This window comes from Xenopus laevis, chromosome 8L (genome assembly GCF_017654675.1).
Source record: "Xenopus laevis strain J_2021 chromosome 8L, Xenopus_laevis_v10.1, whole genome shotgun sequence".
Classification (NCBI taxonomy): domain Eukaryota; kingdom Metazoa; phylum Chordata; class Amphibia; order Anura; family Pipidae; genus Xenopus; species Xenopus laevis.
The window spans coordinates 104,011,094-104,026,873 of record NC_054385.1 but is presented as its reverse complement, the minus strand read 5'-3'; the positions used below and the strand labels follow the sequence as shown (position 1 = coordinate 104,026,873).

Here is a 15,780-nt window from a genome sequence, read left to right as displayed (position 1 = left end):
GGATTCAAAATAGGCCTTGCCATTCCTAATACACAGAGGCCCAAACAGCCCACTTATTAGTCACTTTCTATGGCAGCTTTGAGCTCCATTTTGGGGTACAAAGCCCTGTACCCAAGCTGCAAAAACATTGGGGCCTGGCTCCTATTTTTTTGCATTTGCACCCTGTGCTACACTTTGTAAATGGGTTCTGAGAAAGTTTATGTTTCAGTTGGTGCCAGTACAGCCAGTGTCATGTATCCAGAATACCATCAGTGAGTCAGCCTCTCCTGACACTATCTAGTGCCAAAAAGGTATCTGTATAGAATAGATGATATGATCAATTAAGGGAGCGTTGCTTAACAATCATATCAGAAGGCCTGAAGGGCAAACAAAGAGGTGTGGAGGGCCAGGCTTATTGCCAAATGGTGCTGCTGTGCACAAGAAAGTAAATCGCAGTCTAAAGTACTTAACACACATAGGACAATGCGTTTTGGCTTTAAAGAGAAACTATCAATACTTGTAATGGAGAAAAATGAAACAAAATCAGTGAACACCAAAGGTTTGTTGCTCCAAACATACAGGGGAATCCAAACTGCACCCCTGTAGCTGTGTTAACTGCTTCCAAGTTTATAAACCACAGATGTGACGGCTGCTTTGCTACAAAGTGGCTCGCACACTCATACATAACAAAATGACTGAAGGCTCTCCTCCAAATTCAGATATTTTATTTTCATCCTACTACATTTTCAGTTGCCAGAGAAGCTTTTGCCAAGGTTGGGATGAAACAATAAAATGTTTGAATCTGGCCGTGTGCCTTCAGTCATTTTGTTATATTTAAGCCCTTTAGTGCACTCTCGCAATTACTCATATGCACAAGGTAATGTTGAATTATTATCTCCCTGCCATGATTTACCATCTTAAAAAAAAAAAAATAAAGAAAAAAGCTTCCAGCACCAAGTTAGAGCAAGCAGCTTACTAGAGGAGGTCCATCCTTAACAGGGCTGTTGTCTAAAAAGGTCCTTACCAAAAGCAGCTACCTTGATGAGAATGGCCATCAGACCCGAGGAGATCATTTCATCCAGGAGTTCTTCCTGCTTCCTACGCCAAAGGAAAGCTAAAGGCTGGAGGCCGAGTCTCTGACACCTGATGCACAGTAAAAAAATAAACAATATTGCCTATACTACTGTCTGATGTATAAGGTTCTCAGCTCCAAACACAGGTCTACTATACTGCAGGTATGGCATTCCTCAATCCATCAGTTCTAGTTACATGTTTGCAGGCATTTTGAAGGAAATGTAGTAAATAAAAAAAAATAAAAAAAAGACATAAATAATGTACAAAGTGCATAGTGACCCCAAAAATGGTAGTCAATTAACATTGCTCCCAGTATGGGAAAAAATAGGCCCACTGAAAGCTTGAAAATTCTTACTCTATTACTTATGCATGCTGCAGACCCTTGTCTAGCTAACTGCTGTCTCTGTGCCTTACCTGCCCCTGAATCATATGCATCAGAATGCACAGACCCAAGTCAATACAACGAACCCTTGAAAATCCCTTTACCTCAAAGCTGAACTGTCTCCAAGACTGAGTGTAAAACACTGGAAATTCAGATTGCTACACAGATAAGTGGGGCCCATATCTATATATATATCTATATATATCTATATATATCTATATATATCTATAGTATTCAAAATGGACCAGCACTCCAATATTCTTCAAAAGATGTGTTTATTGAGTCATCACTCGTGAAACCAACGTTTCGGCCCTCATTGGGGCCTTTATGATAAACACATATTTTGAACAATATTGGGAGTGCTGGTCCATTTTGAATATTACATAAAATTTCTTTGACCAAGCACCCATCGTAAGAGTGCGGGTACGTTTGGACTTTCTATATTAATGTATATAAATTAGGGCCTTGTGGGATCCCTATACCTCCTGGGACCCCGCTCTGTAGTTACACCCCAGTGACCAAACCGTGGCAAAAAGTTTTATATTCATTTCCCTTCTTAAAATGTTTTTGTACATGTAGGTTCTGTGGTCAATCCGTGCGGTTATATAAATGAATTCAAACACACAATGGGCTTACACATTCTCCACGCGGACACGCTGGTAATCAGACAGGATTGCTCCAACCGAAACAGAGTCCACAGCCTCCTTTTCCTGAAAAGTAAAGTAAAGTTTAGGGACATTCCCATTCATCTCCCACCAGGTAAAATGGCAAGTTATGATATAAGAACTCTCATTCACATATCGTATAATAGATATATTTGTGTCCTTTATTATACATGGAGGCTGAGATAATGAATGTTTTATTACCATGCTCCCTCAACCTAATGTCTCATGATATCCACAAGCTGCAACAGTAGTCATTGACTGGACATAGCAGCTGCTTTCAAAGAACAGAAGACATTTTCATAATCTCTACTTAGGTTTTTGTTTCTGTTTACTGTGTTCAGGGGAAAGATAATACAATTCCCTAGAGTAACTTTGAGGTAATTACATGACAAACAGGGATTCCACAGACCAAGGCCTCAGGCAGTATGGAGTACTATGGAATGCCAAGGTGTCCCATAATATACTATGCTTGTCTGTAAAGAATTCTCTTAAATTCATTGTAGTGTTTAAATTTAATGCTCATAGCCTGGCCCAAGTATATGACCTATACGAAATATCCCAGGCTTCAGTCTGTCACCCCCCCCCCCAAGCTCATCCCTGCTGCGAGTTCTCTATCCTACCGGTAAAAAGGCAGTATAGCTTTGTTCTTACATGTTCCATTTTCTACCAGGAACTATTAACCTTGGAGCAGGTTGGAAAAATAACTTTTGCATTCCATCAGCACAAGGGGAAGTAAACAGAAATATAACAATAAAACATAGCATTTTCAAGGAAACAAAGAAAAGCCCCCAATTTAAAATGATACACCTAAAGATGCCTAACACCCTCTCTACATCTTTATGGGATTCACTAGAAAAGAACTACATGGTTATGGGATTCACTAAAAAAGAACTGATTAAAATGATTAAAGAACTGATTAAGAGATCCAAATTATGCAAAGATCCCTTATACAAAAAATCCCATGTCCCGAGCATTCTTGATTAAATATCCTGTGTTTTTTTTTTCCCTGTGTTTTGTAGTAATAGGACTTTTTGTCTAGATAAATGCTCCTTTGATAGTATTGTTGGAACTTTATCCTACAAGCTGCGAAGCATCCTAACCAAAAGCTGCTGTGGATGCTGGGAACTGAAGTTCATTTTATATCCCTGGTTTAAAGCTCTAAGAATATTAAATGTTGACTATTTGCTTAGGCAAAGTACCCAAGAATTGTGTACAATATGCCCGCATTAAAGGAAAAATAACCCAGTTCAACCGCTCCTCCACCAACCAAGAGAAGAAATTTGTAATAACATTTCACATTTTTAATTGGCAGATGAAACAGGCTGTAATTATAGGTGGAAATGTAATATTAATGAGAAGACAAACTTTAAAATTACCTTGCAGCTATTATCAATTTTGTTAAACGGAGGGTCCTTGGGATAAAATCGTAACAAGCACCCCCCACCCCCGCAGAGACGGTAATATTTCTCGGCCTCATAAACACAGCCATTAAAAGGGGCGCGTGTTACAAACCTTTCTGGGGCTTTTTCTCCCTTTAAATGAAATCGCTGCACTGCCTCGGGGGGCCTCTGTCTGACTTGATCTCAATGTGTCAGTTAATCAGATAAAGAAATAAATAAATGAAATAATCGTCAAGTCAGAAGCACAAACCAGCCTGAGGGAGGCGGGGGGCGGGAGCAGTTATTAAGGTTTAGACACAGCAAACAAAATAAGACATCCGGATGATGTTACAGCATGTGTAAAGGTTACCATTCGGCTGGGGATCAAACCAGCACAGCTATTAACCCTTCCTAGCCAGAGGGGTCTGCAACACAACATGACTGGCAAGCAAGGATTTAGCACCGAAACCACAAACTAAATACAGATCACCCTGTTATGCACAAACATAGGAACCATCACATCTGATCTGTACAAAATTATAATTATAAGATTTTCAGGCGACCATGTATCTCTAAACTGGACAATATCGAACATGTTGTCCTGCAGACCAGTGGACCAGATAGCTAGTCTGTCTGCATATGGCTGCTTTTAAAGGAAAACTATACCCACAAACAATGTAGGTCTCTGTAAAAATACATTGCATAAAACAGCTCATATGTAAAACCCTGCTTCATTTAAATAAACCATTTTCATAATAATATACTTTTTTTAGTAGTATGTGCCATTGGGTTATCCTAATAGAAAATTGCCATTTTAAGTACTAAGGCCCGCCCCCTGGGATCGTACAATTCATAGGGCAGACAAACAAACCAAGGACACACATGTATGTGAGGTCACATGAGCCAATTACTGGACAAAGTTTTGTCTTTTGCTTCTTCCTGTTACAGTTAGAGCTGCAGTGTTCCCTGTCAGGTGATCTCTGAGGGATCATACAGAACATCATAAAATGGTGGTTGTAGGGGAAAAAATGTAAAAGGGCAATGATTACTTATATCTTTGCTCCAGTATGGTAAGATTCTTTAATATGCCACTAAATATGATAACATCTGTTGGTGAAGTATTCATTCTGGGGGTATAGTTTTCCTTTAACAATATCCCAAGTCATATACATTTAAAGAGATGCTCAGCAGCTCTCTGTAGACCGGTAGTAACATGCAAGGTCAGCCCTCCAGATAAAAACCACAGTGAATCTCAGAGACGGGTTTACTTTTAACAACTTCAAACCACTGAATGATATTACTTAGTATAATGAATTCTTAATCTGCTAGGATGAACCCACTTGATATTGCTTATAGTATTGGATCAATGTAGGAAAGTCCAATGTGAATAAGGTCTGCAGAATCAGTGAGCCCCACTAAAATCTAAAAGCAAAATTATATGTATTGCCCACACTCATTGTGATTTTAGACTACAGCCATGGCCACTATGTCACACCAAAAATATACCTTTTGATTTACAGTAATTACACATGACTATGACTGATAGCAGGACTTCAATAGGGGATAAGGAGGATTACAGACAAAGAAGTTAAACACTGGATTCTGTAGCACAGCGTAGAATCTTAAAGGAGTTGTTCACCTTTACGGTTAGTTCACACTGGGCGTTTTTGGGAGATTTGGTCGCCTGGCGACTAATTGCTTCGTTTTTGAGGCGACCAATCTCAGGAAAACGAACCACCACGTGTGATTAGAGCCGGCGGTTTTATTTTAGCCGGCGCAAGGTCAGGGAAGGCATTGGGGGAGATTGGTCGCCGCAAAAATGACCCAAAACGCCCAGTGTGGACTAACCCTTGAATTAACTTTTCAGAGACTCAGAGACAATTGGTTTTCATTTTTTTATCACTTTTTTGTAATTAGCTTTTTATTCAGCAGCTCACCAGTTTGCATTTTCAGCAATCTGGTTGCTAGGGTCGAAATTACCCTAGCAACCATTGATTTGAATAAAGGAATGGAATATGAATAGGAGAGGGTCTAAACAGTAAGTTGAGTACTAAAAAGTAGCAACAACAATACATTTGTAGCCTTAGAAAGCATTTGTCTGTTAGATGGGGTCAGTGACTCCCATTTGAAAGCTGGAAAGAGTCAGAAGAAGAAGGCAAATCATTACAAAACTATTAAACAAAATGAAGGCCAATTGAAAAGTGCAAATAAAAATACTATGTAGAAATTGGCATTTGTTATTGTGAACATATAAGTAACCAACTTGCAAGTTTTTTTGAATATCCACATAGCAGCTCTTCAACTTGGATTGCCGATTTAGAAAAATTCCAGCCCGAGGCAAGAAGGGCAGGGGTTGGACCACAAGGGGGCTGAGAAGTGACATGATGAGGTAAGAGAATGATGGGGTGGTGTTATGACAATAAATAAATTGGCAATAAATTACAATAAATTGATGGTAAATTTGTAATATCGGTCAGGTGGCAACCCTTTCTGCAATGAGTCAGGAGTGAATATGTGGAACCAACCTTGACTAATAATACAACAGGGCACTACACAGCAGAATTTTTAAGCAGTAAGAGTGGGAGTTAGTAGACATAGTAGACATTATATATTAATGTTTGTTGTTTTTGAGGTACAGGTATGGCACCTGGTATCCAGAATGCGAAGGACCTGGGCTTTTCTGAATAAGGGGTCTTTAAGTAATTTTAACCTATATACCTTAAGTCTACTAAAGAAATCATTTAAACATAAAAGAAACCCAAGAAACCCAAAAGTATTGTTTTTTTCTCCAACAAGGATTAATTATAACTTAGTTGGAAGTACACATTTCTGTTTTTGTTCATTTTCAAACATTACAATTAATTTATTACAATGGAGTCTATAGAAGATAGCCTTCACTTAATCCTGAACTTTCTGGATAACAGATACCACATCTATACCACTCACAGTACCCACTAGAAGATAGACATTGCTGGGAAATGTGCTTCAGCAACAGATAGAGGACTGTAAACTGAACAGTCCAGTTAATATAAATAATGGGGTCCAACCTCCAACTACACAAGTTCCGGAATCAAGTTCCCAGGGCAAGCTGGAAAACCTGAGAATTCCTCAGGATCTGTGACATGCTCAGTAAAAGAGGCAGAGATGCGAGCGCGTCATTACAGAATCCGTCAGCTCTGAGCCTTTCCTAATGCTTGCATTATAACCACATTAAAAAGACATAAAACAGCAGGGAGAAGCTCACACAGCAAAGAGCCCGATATTTAAGGCCTTCGTCTGCCAGGGACAGTCAGAGCAATTACAGTGAGTCGAGCCTGCAGTGGAATATTGGTACTGTAGAAGGAGAACACGGAGGAAAAAAGGAGCTTTTTGGAACAGTACTGTGTGGGCAGCTTTTGTACAGTATACTGCATAGCCCGTGGGTCTGAGGCACGTATTACACTAGAACAAACAAAATAAATAACAAAGCAAACAAGTCTTTATTCATTATAAAATTCCTACAATGCATTTCTATTTACAACAAAAAAACAAAAACAAACAAAGGATTATTTACTAAAATCTAAATGTATCTGATAATTTAAATTAAAATAGTCTGACCAAATCAGACTGCACGATTCACGGTTCAGGTAAAAACCCGATAAAACTGATTTTTTCAGAGTCCCCCCCCCCGATTCGCTCGATTTTTCAGGCTTTTTCCCAAAATGTTAGAATTTTTTAAATTTGCGTCTGAAAACTCCAAATTAGTCGGATTTTCGGGCTAATTCCACCACAGACCAAAGAAACTTCCAAATTAGGATAGGGACCTCTTCCCAATCTTATATACAACCTTGGCAGGTCTGAGATGCCGGATTCAGACTTTTTCCATCCTCTGGGTATAATAAATCTTGAAAAATTTTCCCTCCTACAAATTTGCATATAGTGAAAAACAAAACAAAACACTTTTGGAGTTTTTGGCATTTGGACTTTAAGAAATGACCCCCAGAGCAATAATAATTATCATACCATTATACCTCTACAAATAAAAGAAAAGCAGCATTTTTTTTATCTCAAAAAATCTTATTAGCAGAACTAGCCATTCCACTTTCATTGGCTACACTCAGCTCTCAGAGAATTTGCTGGCATCCTACAGTCCAATTTTTTAGACATGCCAGCAGTTAGGTGGACCTGACAGGGAACTGTAGCAAATTGTTCCCTGTGTGAGGCCACTAACACCACCACTTCTCTGTAACACAAACACGATATTGGTAAGCTCTAAAACTGAAAAATTTAAAGGAGAACTAAAGCCTAACTAAAGAAGCCAGACATGCTGTACATTTTGGTTTGGGCTCCTGTACCCGCCCAAGGCAACCACAGCCCTTTAGCAGTAAAGATCGGTGTCTCGAAAGATGCCCATGTAGCTCCCCATCTTTTTTCTGCTGATGCGCTGTGCTGCTGTCACTTACTGAGCTTAGGGACCCACTCACAATATACAGTACACATAGAACAGAAATGTCACAATCTAAGGCTGATTAGTAATTAATACAGATAATTACTACATGGCAGCACAGAAACCAGAACAACTAGCATCAGAATTTAGTAATCAGCCCTGTAGCATCAGCTTATATTACAGGCCAACCTCATTTTCTGCTGGATAATTTTCGACAACCCCTAAGCTTAGGTTCTCAACAGCTGCTCAGAGCCCACTGAGCATGTGAGTGTCACAGACACTTTCCAAGATGGTCACCCCCTGTGACAAGTTTGAAATCTTGGATCATTGCTGCTATTGACAAGCTGAAACTTTAGGCTGGTGCAATAATTGCAATACTGTAAATACAATATGTAATTTTAGCCATAATCATGTTTAGGGTTTAGTTCACCTTTAAAGGTAACAATAGAAGTCAACTAAATTTCACAAAAAATTAATAGGGATTGTGTCCACACATCTGCTGCCAATTGTCTGAATTTGAAAGAGAATACATCAGCATTAATTAAGATGTTTACCTTCATTAGATTTCAATATTTATTAAACTAAAGAATCTCAGATGAAAAAACGGCATCTAAAAACTTTTGAGTTTATGTAAAAGTGAATGGGAGTTGTCCCAGCCAAAATTTTAGCAAAAATATAGAACGCATTAATATGTTTTAGAGGTTGTAGACCCACAGAAAATGACGAGTACAATACAAATTTGATGCATTTTTCATAGTTTAATTCAAAGAAGTTTCTTATATTTTTATGGTTTTTAAATACGCATTCCAGTTTCCAAACGTACGCTCATAAGCTCCAAAATCCACCGCTTGGGTCTGCACTCCGGGCTGACGCAATGGTTTACGGGTGCATACGATGAAGGAAGCAGATGCCATTGTGGGGTTGAATTCAGGGGCTGTTTTTTTCTGCAGGCTGAGCTCAGCCCTTGTGTGGCATTAGCCTATTTATATAGACCTCACTATTTTAACATTTAACAATATACCCTTTTTTTGGGGAGGAGGGGGAGAAGACAACACAAGAAAAAAAAAAACTTCCAATGTTTTATAATGGCAAAAAGGAACTTTTTTCTTTTTACTGTTCTTTGTCTACAATGTATATAGATGGGCCTTTCAATCAAGCTTTATTTACTATTTATCGTGGTCTATGTGATTTTTTTATTTTTAAATGCAATATCTAGGCATAAAATAATTCTACTTTTCATCAGTTCAAGCTTGCTCACGGCATAATAATATCATTCTAAATGCCCTGATACCATGGCTGTATATAAAGCTATGGGACATGTTATCCAGAATGCTCGGGACCTGAGGTTTCCAGATAAGGGATCTCTCACTAATTTGAATATCTATACCTTAAGTCTACTAAAAAATAATTTAAACATTAAACCAAATAGAATTATTTTGCCTCCAACAAGGATTAATTATATCTTGCTTTGGATCAAGTACAACAGTTTTATTATTACAGAGAAAAAGGAAATCATTTTCAAAATTTGTAATTATGAAATTACAATGGAGTCTATGGGAGATGGTCTTTCCATAATTTGGAGCTTTCTGGATAAGGGGTTTCCGGATAATGGATCCCATACCTGTAGCTGGAATAATTTGAGAGAAGCCAGGAAAACAAAAACAATGGAGAGAAAACTGTACGGTCTTCTATTAATGTTCCCATTAGACGTATACAAAAGGAAGGATAAAACAAAGGTACAATGGTTCTTTAATGCCGATATCCTAATGGGCTACTTGCTATGATGTGCCACAGGCAACCCACTTCCCATACGGTGTAATGCTTTTATATAAAGCATAGTAAGCATTTTCCCAACTACTGTCCTATTATAGCTTTATCTTTTGTTTTTCTAGGGCTCGGGGCATGGACTTGTTTAAGATTTGATTGAAAACTTTTCCTTTCCTTAAAGGAAGCTGAAAAATGAAACAGAGCATTTCCTGTAAGTGTCCATGGGCTGCTGCTCAATCCAGCAATTATCCAGTCTGTCCCCAGCCAGAGTGGCTGTATTTTACCGTCTCTTCTTAATGTAATCTGCATTCATCACTATTTTAATTAAACCAGGCTTTAATTTAGTGGTTTCATCCCAAAGAGCAGTAGAGGGGAGTGAGAGAACCAGAGAGAAGCTAGAGGGAATGGAGCGAGGGGCGACAGCAAAAGGAAAATGCTACGCAGGAGATTCCTGGACCTTGTGCCTGCTGCATCTTCTCCTGGGCTATGAAGCTGCCAAAAAATCTCCATAGGTCACGGTCTATTGAAGACACACCAACAGTGAATTTAAAGCATTTTCTATTGATAATCATAGTACATTTGTTAACTGTGGATACTTAAGGCCCCTATGCATGGGCAGATATAAGCTGCCAACAGATTAAGTCGGCAGTTTATTGCCCAGTGTATGGGGCACTCCCCGATAAGATATCTGGCCGACTTTGCCATCGCCGGGCTTAAAAATCCCGTTGGATCGAGGACCTCATTGTTGAGTTGATGCGGTCCTTGATCCGATAGCCAGTTTTCTCCTCGTTATGATCAATCATTGGGCAGTAGGGCCTACAATCGGATCAGCCCGATATCGCCCATCTCAAGGTGGGCATATAAGGGACAGATCCTCTCGTTTAGCAACCTCGCCAAACAAGTGGATCTCCATTTGTATGGCCATCTTAACAGTCAATTCCCATTATGGTACAAGGAAATTAGCTCACAATTATCTCAGTAAGGTGCAAAAGGCAAAAGACCAGGAACCTGGCTTCTAATCTAAGACAAGAAAGAGATCATTGAGGCATACTGGAAGAAAACAAAAAGACAGTACAGTGCTGCTATTTAATGGAAAAAAGAAAACAAAAAGTCAAGCAGACCATATGCTAAAGGGGATGTGTCCAGATCATCTCTGGGTACAAAATAATCTGATTAACAAATTTTAAAAAAAAGAATCTGCCCACTCTGCTGACATCTACCCTTTCTTCCATAACAACTGAACACAATTGGGAGTCAAAACTGTGGTAGTAGTAAATGGGCAGAGGCAGCAGGGGGCACTGTTGCATCATGTTTGAAAGACTGAAAGACGAGATACAAAGAAAGGCTAAAAGCATGGCTAAGGAAAAGAACTACACCATTAGGATGCAGTGAGGTTATATGTGCAGGTGCTTTTCATGGTGCTTTTTCAAACACAGTGTTTATAATGTCTAAAAACAAACTATGCTGGGGAAGTCACATGACCCTCTTTGGGCTAAGTCTATACCTGGTGGAGGTGGCAAGTATAAAAGAAGGGAAACAATGCAAAGAAATAAACGTCAAAATACTCAATGTTGAGAAAAGGGCCAGAAGGATCCAAACACTAGCAAATCATGTTTGTGGTACACACATCAGCACTCAGCATTTAATGTAAAGGAGCTTTAAAGAAAATGTTCAGTATAATAATAAAAACTGTATAAATAGATAGGCTGTGCAAAATAAAAAATGTTTCTAAAACCGTTAGTTCAGTGACTTAAGGGGGGGGTGGCACATGGGTCAGAAATTTTGCTTTTGAATCTGACCTGAATGTGGAGTATCAATTGCAAACTCACTGAACAGTTATGTCCCATGTGGCCCCCCTTCAAGTCTCTAACTGAGAGTTAGAGAGCTGAAAACAGGAAGTAGTGTTCTGGCTATTATGTTAGACATCCAGTCACTCCAGTCTTTATACATTTCATTTTTGCCTAACTAACTATATTAGAAACATTTTTTATTTTGCACAGCCTATCTATCCAGTTCTTATTTTTACAATAAACTGTTCCTTTAAAGGCCCACTATATACTCCTTGTATTTAGTGATTATGTTTTGGCAAGTGAGGGAATACAGGGTTATGGAAGATAGCTCATAGTACAAGTTGATCCAGGGACTAGTCCATTTTGGAGTCAGGAAGGAATTTTTCCCCCTCTGAGGCAAATTGAAGAGGCTTCAAATGTTTTTTGGTTTTTTTTTTTTGCCTTGATGGAAGTGCGTCTTCTTTCAACCTAACTTACCGTATATACTCGCGTATAAGCCGAGTTTTTCAGCACCCAAAATGTGCTGAAAAACTCAAACTCGGCTTATACGCGGGTCATACCTCCTTCCGGCAGGGAAGGACGCGCCGCCCGGAGCTCCTGGACCTGCTCCGGGCGGCGACACAGTCAGTCACAGACAGTCCTGCTGGGGCCGGGTCACGTTTTACTGTGACAGAGGGAAGAGCAGCAGACGTGAGGGCCGGGGTGGGGAGAGCGACAGATGGGGAGGGCAGGGGGGGGGAAGTGGCAGAGGGAAGCAAACATGAAATAGGGGTAGACAGAGGACCCTTTAACAGGTACCTGCCCAGTGTCCCCCAATTGTTGCGGCCGGGTCACATTCACATTTTGAAATCTGACATGGGGCCCCTAGGCTTATACACGAGTCAATACATTTTTCCAGTTTTCTTAGGTAAATTAGGTACCTCGGCTTATACACGGGTCGGCTTATACACGAGTATATACAGTACTATGTATTACAGGTATGAGATCCATTATCTGGAAACCAATTATACAGAAATATCCAAATTACGGGAAGGCCATCTCCCATAACCGCCATTTTATTCAAATAATTAAATTTTTAAAATGTCCTTTTTCTCTATAGTAAAGAAACAGAATGTTGTACTTAATCATTACTAAGATATAATTAATACAAGTACAGGATCTTTATTAACACTTTAATACAGGGGAATATTAGATTATACCATGCATAAGCTACAAGAAAATCTTGGGTTTGTGCCTACATTTTTAAGACCTGTTCATCTGCTACTTCTTTTAATTTGTGGTTACTGCCTGAGTTCTATTGTCCCAGTGTTGGGAACACTATGCATGAATGAACGCTGCCTCTGTGCCATTCCTGTTCATGACATAATGTCTGTGGCTGGCACAGCTAGTAACTCTATCATCCCCATGCTGGACAGAAAGACAACAATAGTTCATCATACTGTTCCTTATTAACACCGTCTTCCTGGGGTTTTCCGGATAAGGGATCTTTCTGTAATTTGGATCTCCATACCGTTAAAAAAATAATTGAAACATGAATTAAACCCAATAGGCTTGTTTTACTTCCAATAAGAATTCATTATATCTTAGTTGGGATAAAGTACAAGGTACTGTTTTATTATAATAGAGAGAAAAAGGCAATCATTTTTAAAAATTAGAATGGAGCCTTTTGGAGATAGTCTTCCTATAATTCAGCACTTTCTGGATAAAGGATTCCATACCTGTATTGCCCACCCCATTTGCAGTATTTAGAGCCTACTTATTTTATAGGTCACCGACTCTATAATGGCCCCTATATAACCGGACATGTACCACATTCACACCAGCTTCTGCAGTCTCCATTTTTTTTTATACAAATTTTTTGTCTATATCTTATATTCCAGATTTAATAAATAAATTTTATATGTATTTATATCTAAAAACAAATAAGTAAATACATTTATATAAATTTAGTTACCATCAAGTACAATATTAATTCAGAGATAAAGAAAAAGGAAATAATTACACAGTTTTTGTACAACTATCCACAATTGTCAAGAACCAGTCAATTTGAAGCAAACATGAACAAAAAAATCCAAAAAAGCTGCCGTTATAAATGGTGAGATGAAAACTGCCTTGACAACTAATCGCAATTAATGGAATGCATCGCTTGGCCTCTGAGCAAGGAGTAAAGGATAAAATCAGCGAGACTGTATAAGCGACCATGTGTAAGTGACTACTCTTTTCCAACCTGTGCCTCTTTAGAACCAAAAAGCCCCTGAAAAGAAGATCAATGAAAAGATAAAACGCAAACAGCTCTGCAAATAGACACAGGCAATACAAATATTTTAGCATACCATTTGTGACATGTAGATTTATGGATCCAATCCCAGTCAAATAAATCTTTGTTTACTCTACAGCATGTGCTATATCATGATCATCCCAGTATTCCTATGCATATACACTGTAGTGCACAGGAGTGCCATGTCAAACTAAAGCTCAACAAACAACTTGGCTAGTTGCACATTATATTTTGTGGTTCTGGACCAGCTAAAGGAGTCCACAGCCTTTTAGCAGAGAAGATCTGTAAATACAGAGTTGTCCCCAGAAGCTCCCAAAGATGCTGAATTTTCAGGCTGGTTCAGTAAGTATATAAAATACAGACATAGGACCAAAATGATCGGGTTATGCCTGACAATATCTAGATTACCTTGATCCACGAAGGTTTATGTGTAATTGGTGCTTAAAACATACAGTTCAATGGATAAAAATGTTCATATAAGTTTTGGTTCTTTTTTATTTTCTTCTTTTTTGTGTTTCTTTACCCCTTTTTCTCTCTTCAGTAAGCCTGCCATGTAAACTGAATGGTTATGGATTCTGGACATGTGGATGAAAGCAGCAAGTAAGTTGCGGGTAAAACTTAGTCCCTTTGTAATATGTATAATGAAGCAATAGAATTCTTAATGAATCAGACGCAAGTTGAGTGTAGGAACTGATCATACCGGGGATGACTTTGACGTCATTGGCCAGCTTAAATATATTGCAATATACGGACAAACAATCCCTGTTTTGTTTAAAGGGTAAGGTATTTTTAGTATCTTAGGGCACAAAATGTTTCAATGTCCTTAATATATTGATAATGGGTTGAGTGCAGAGGACCTTTTATATTGGTCTATGTGAATTTTGTGGTCACAACGTGTGTGTGTGTGTGTGTGTGTGTGTGTGTGTGTGTGTGTGTGTGTGTGTGTGTGTGTGTGTGTGTGTGTGTGTGTGTGTGTGTGTGTGTGTGTGTGTGTGTGTGTGTGTGTGTGTATTTTTAATGCAAGTTTGGTTTAACTGTTGTGGCTTTAACGTCTTCTGCTCTTCTGAGAAGGCTTTTGAATACATGTCAGAATATTTGTCAGTGGTATTTGTTTTCATTCAAACACACTCACGTGCACACCCGGCACTTCCGCAACACAGCAAGAACGAAGAAAACAGGTACCGGCACGTGTTTATTAAGTCGACACAACGTTTCGGGGGAATTGCCCCCGAAACGTTGTGTCGACTTAATAAACACGTAAGGGGATAGTCCCCAACTTGAATTGCACCTGTGTGCCGGTACCTGTTTTCTTCGTTCCATTTGTTTTCATTCAGCCACAGGAGCATTAGTGAGGTTGGGCACAGTTGTTGGATATCAGACCTGGCTCGCAGCTAGCTTTGCAATATATTCAAATTCAGTTGGGTTGTAGGTTCTGCGCAAGCCAGTCAGGTTGTTCAACATCTGTCTCTGGAAACCAATTCTGTACAGGCCTTACTTTTCCCATGGCAGCATTATCATGCTAAAACAGGAAAAGGCAATCCCCAAATGGATGCCACAAAATAAAAAGGATACATTTTCAACAATGTCGCTTTCACTGAAACTATGGACCCTCACAGTCAATGAAAAAAAGCATAAGGCCCTTATACCTTCTTGTTCCATAATTCAATCAAACAAGCATCCATTAAACCCAGACTAACTTGTCTGTCTGCCAGCTGGAAAAGCATGATTCACCACTAGAGTGAACGTGTTTTCAGAGTCCAATGGCACCACTCCAGCCGATGCTTGAAATTGCCCAAGGTAATGTGAGGCTTCTGTGAGGCTGCTAGACCATAAAAGTCCCACTTTCCTGAGAGACAGTTCTTGTCCTCTTCTTGCTTACAACGCAAGTCTGTTATTATTGGTCCAACTATGCACTTGTAGGGTTGTCTGGAAACCTTTGGCCAAACGTGTGCCTGCTCATATGTGTATAGGTGTAATTTAATTTTAGATTAGTCAGAAATAAATAAAGTAATATTACAGGGTCACTATCTTGGATGTATT

The 15,780-nt window shown here is 39.1% G+C and overlaps 1 protein-coding gene across 3 annotated transcripts in view; it reads right to left on the bottom strand.

Moving 5' to 3' along the window:
* Positions 1 to 15,780, bottom strand: part of dph6.L (diphthamine biosynthesis 6 L homeolog) — a 64,377-nt gene that overhangs the window by 26,553 nt on the left and 22,044 nt on the right. For all 3 annotated transcript variants that reach the window (XM_018228880.2, XM_041572007.1, NM_001092186.1), the window contains 2 exon segments: positions 2,072 to 2,145; positions 1,004 to 1,122 (listed from right to left, as the gene is read on the bottom strand). In XM_018228880.2, the coding sequence (XP_018084369.1) occupies positions 1,004 to 1,122; positions 2,072 to 2,145 (193 nt within the window).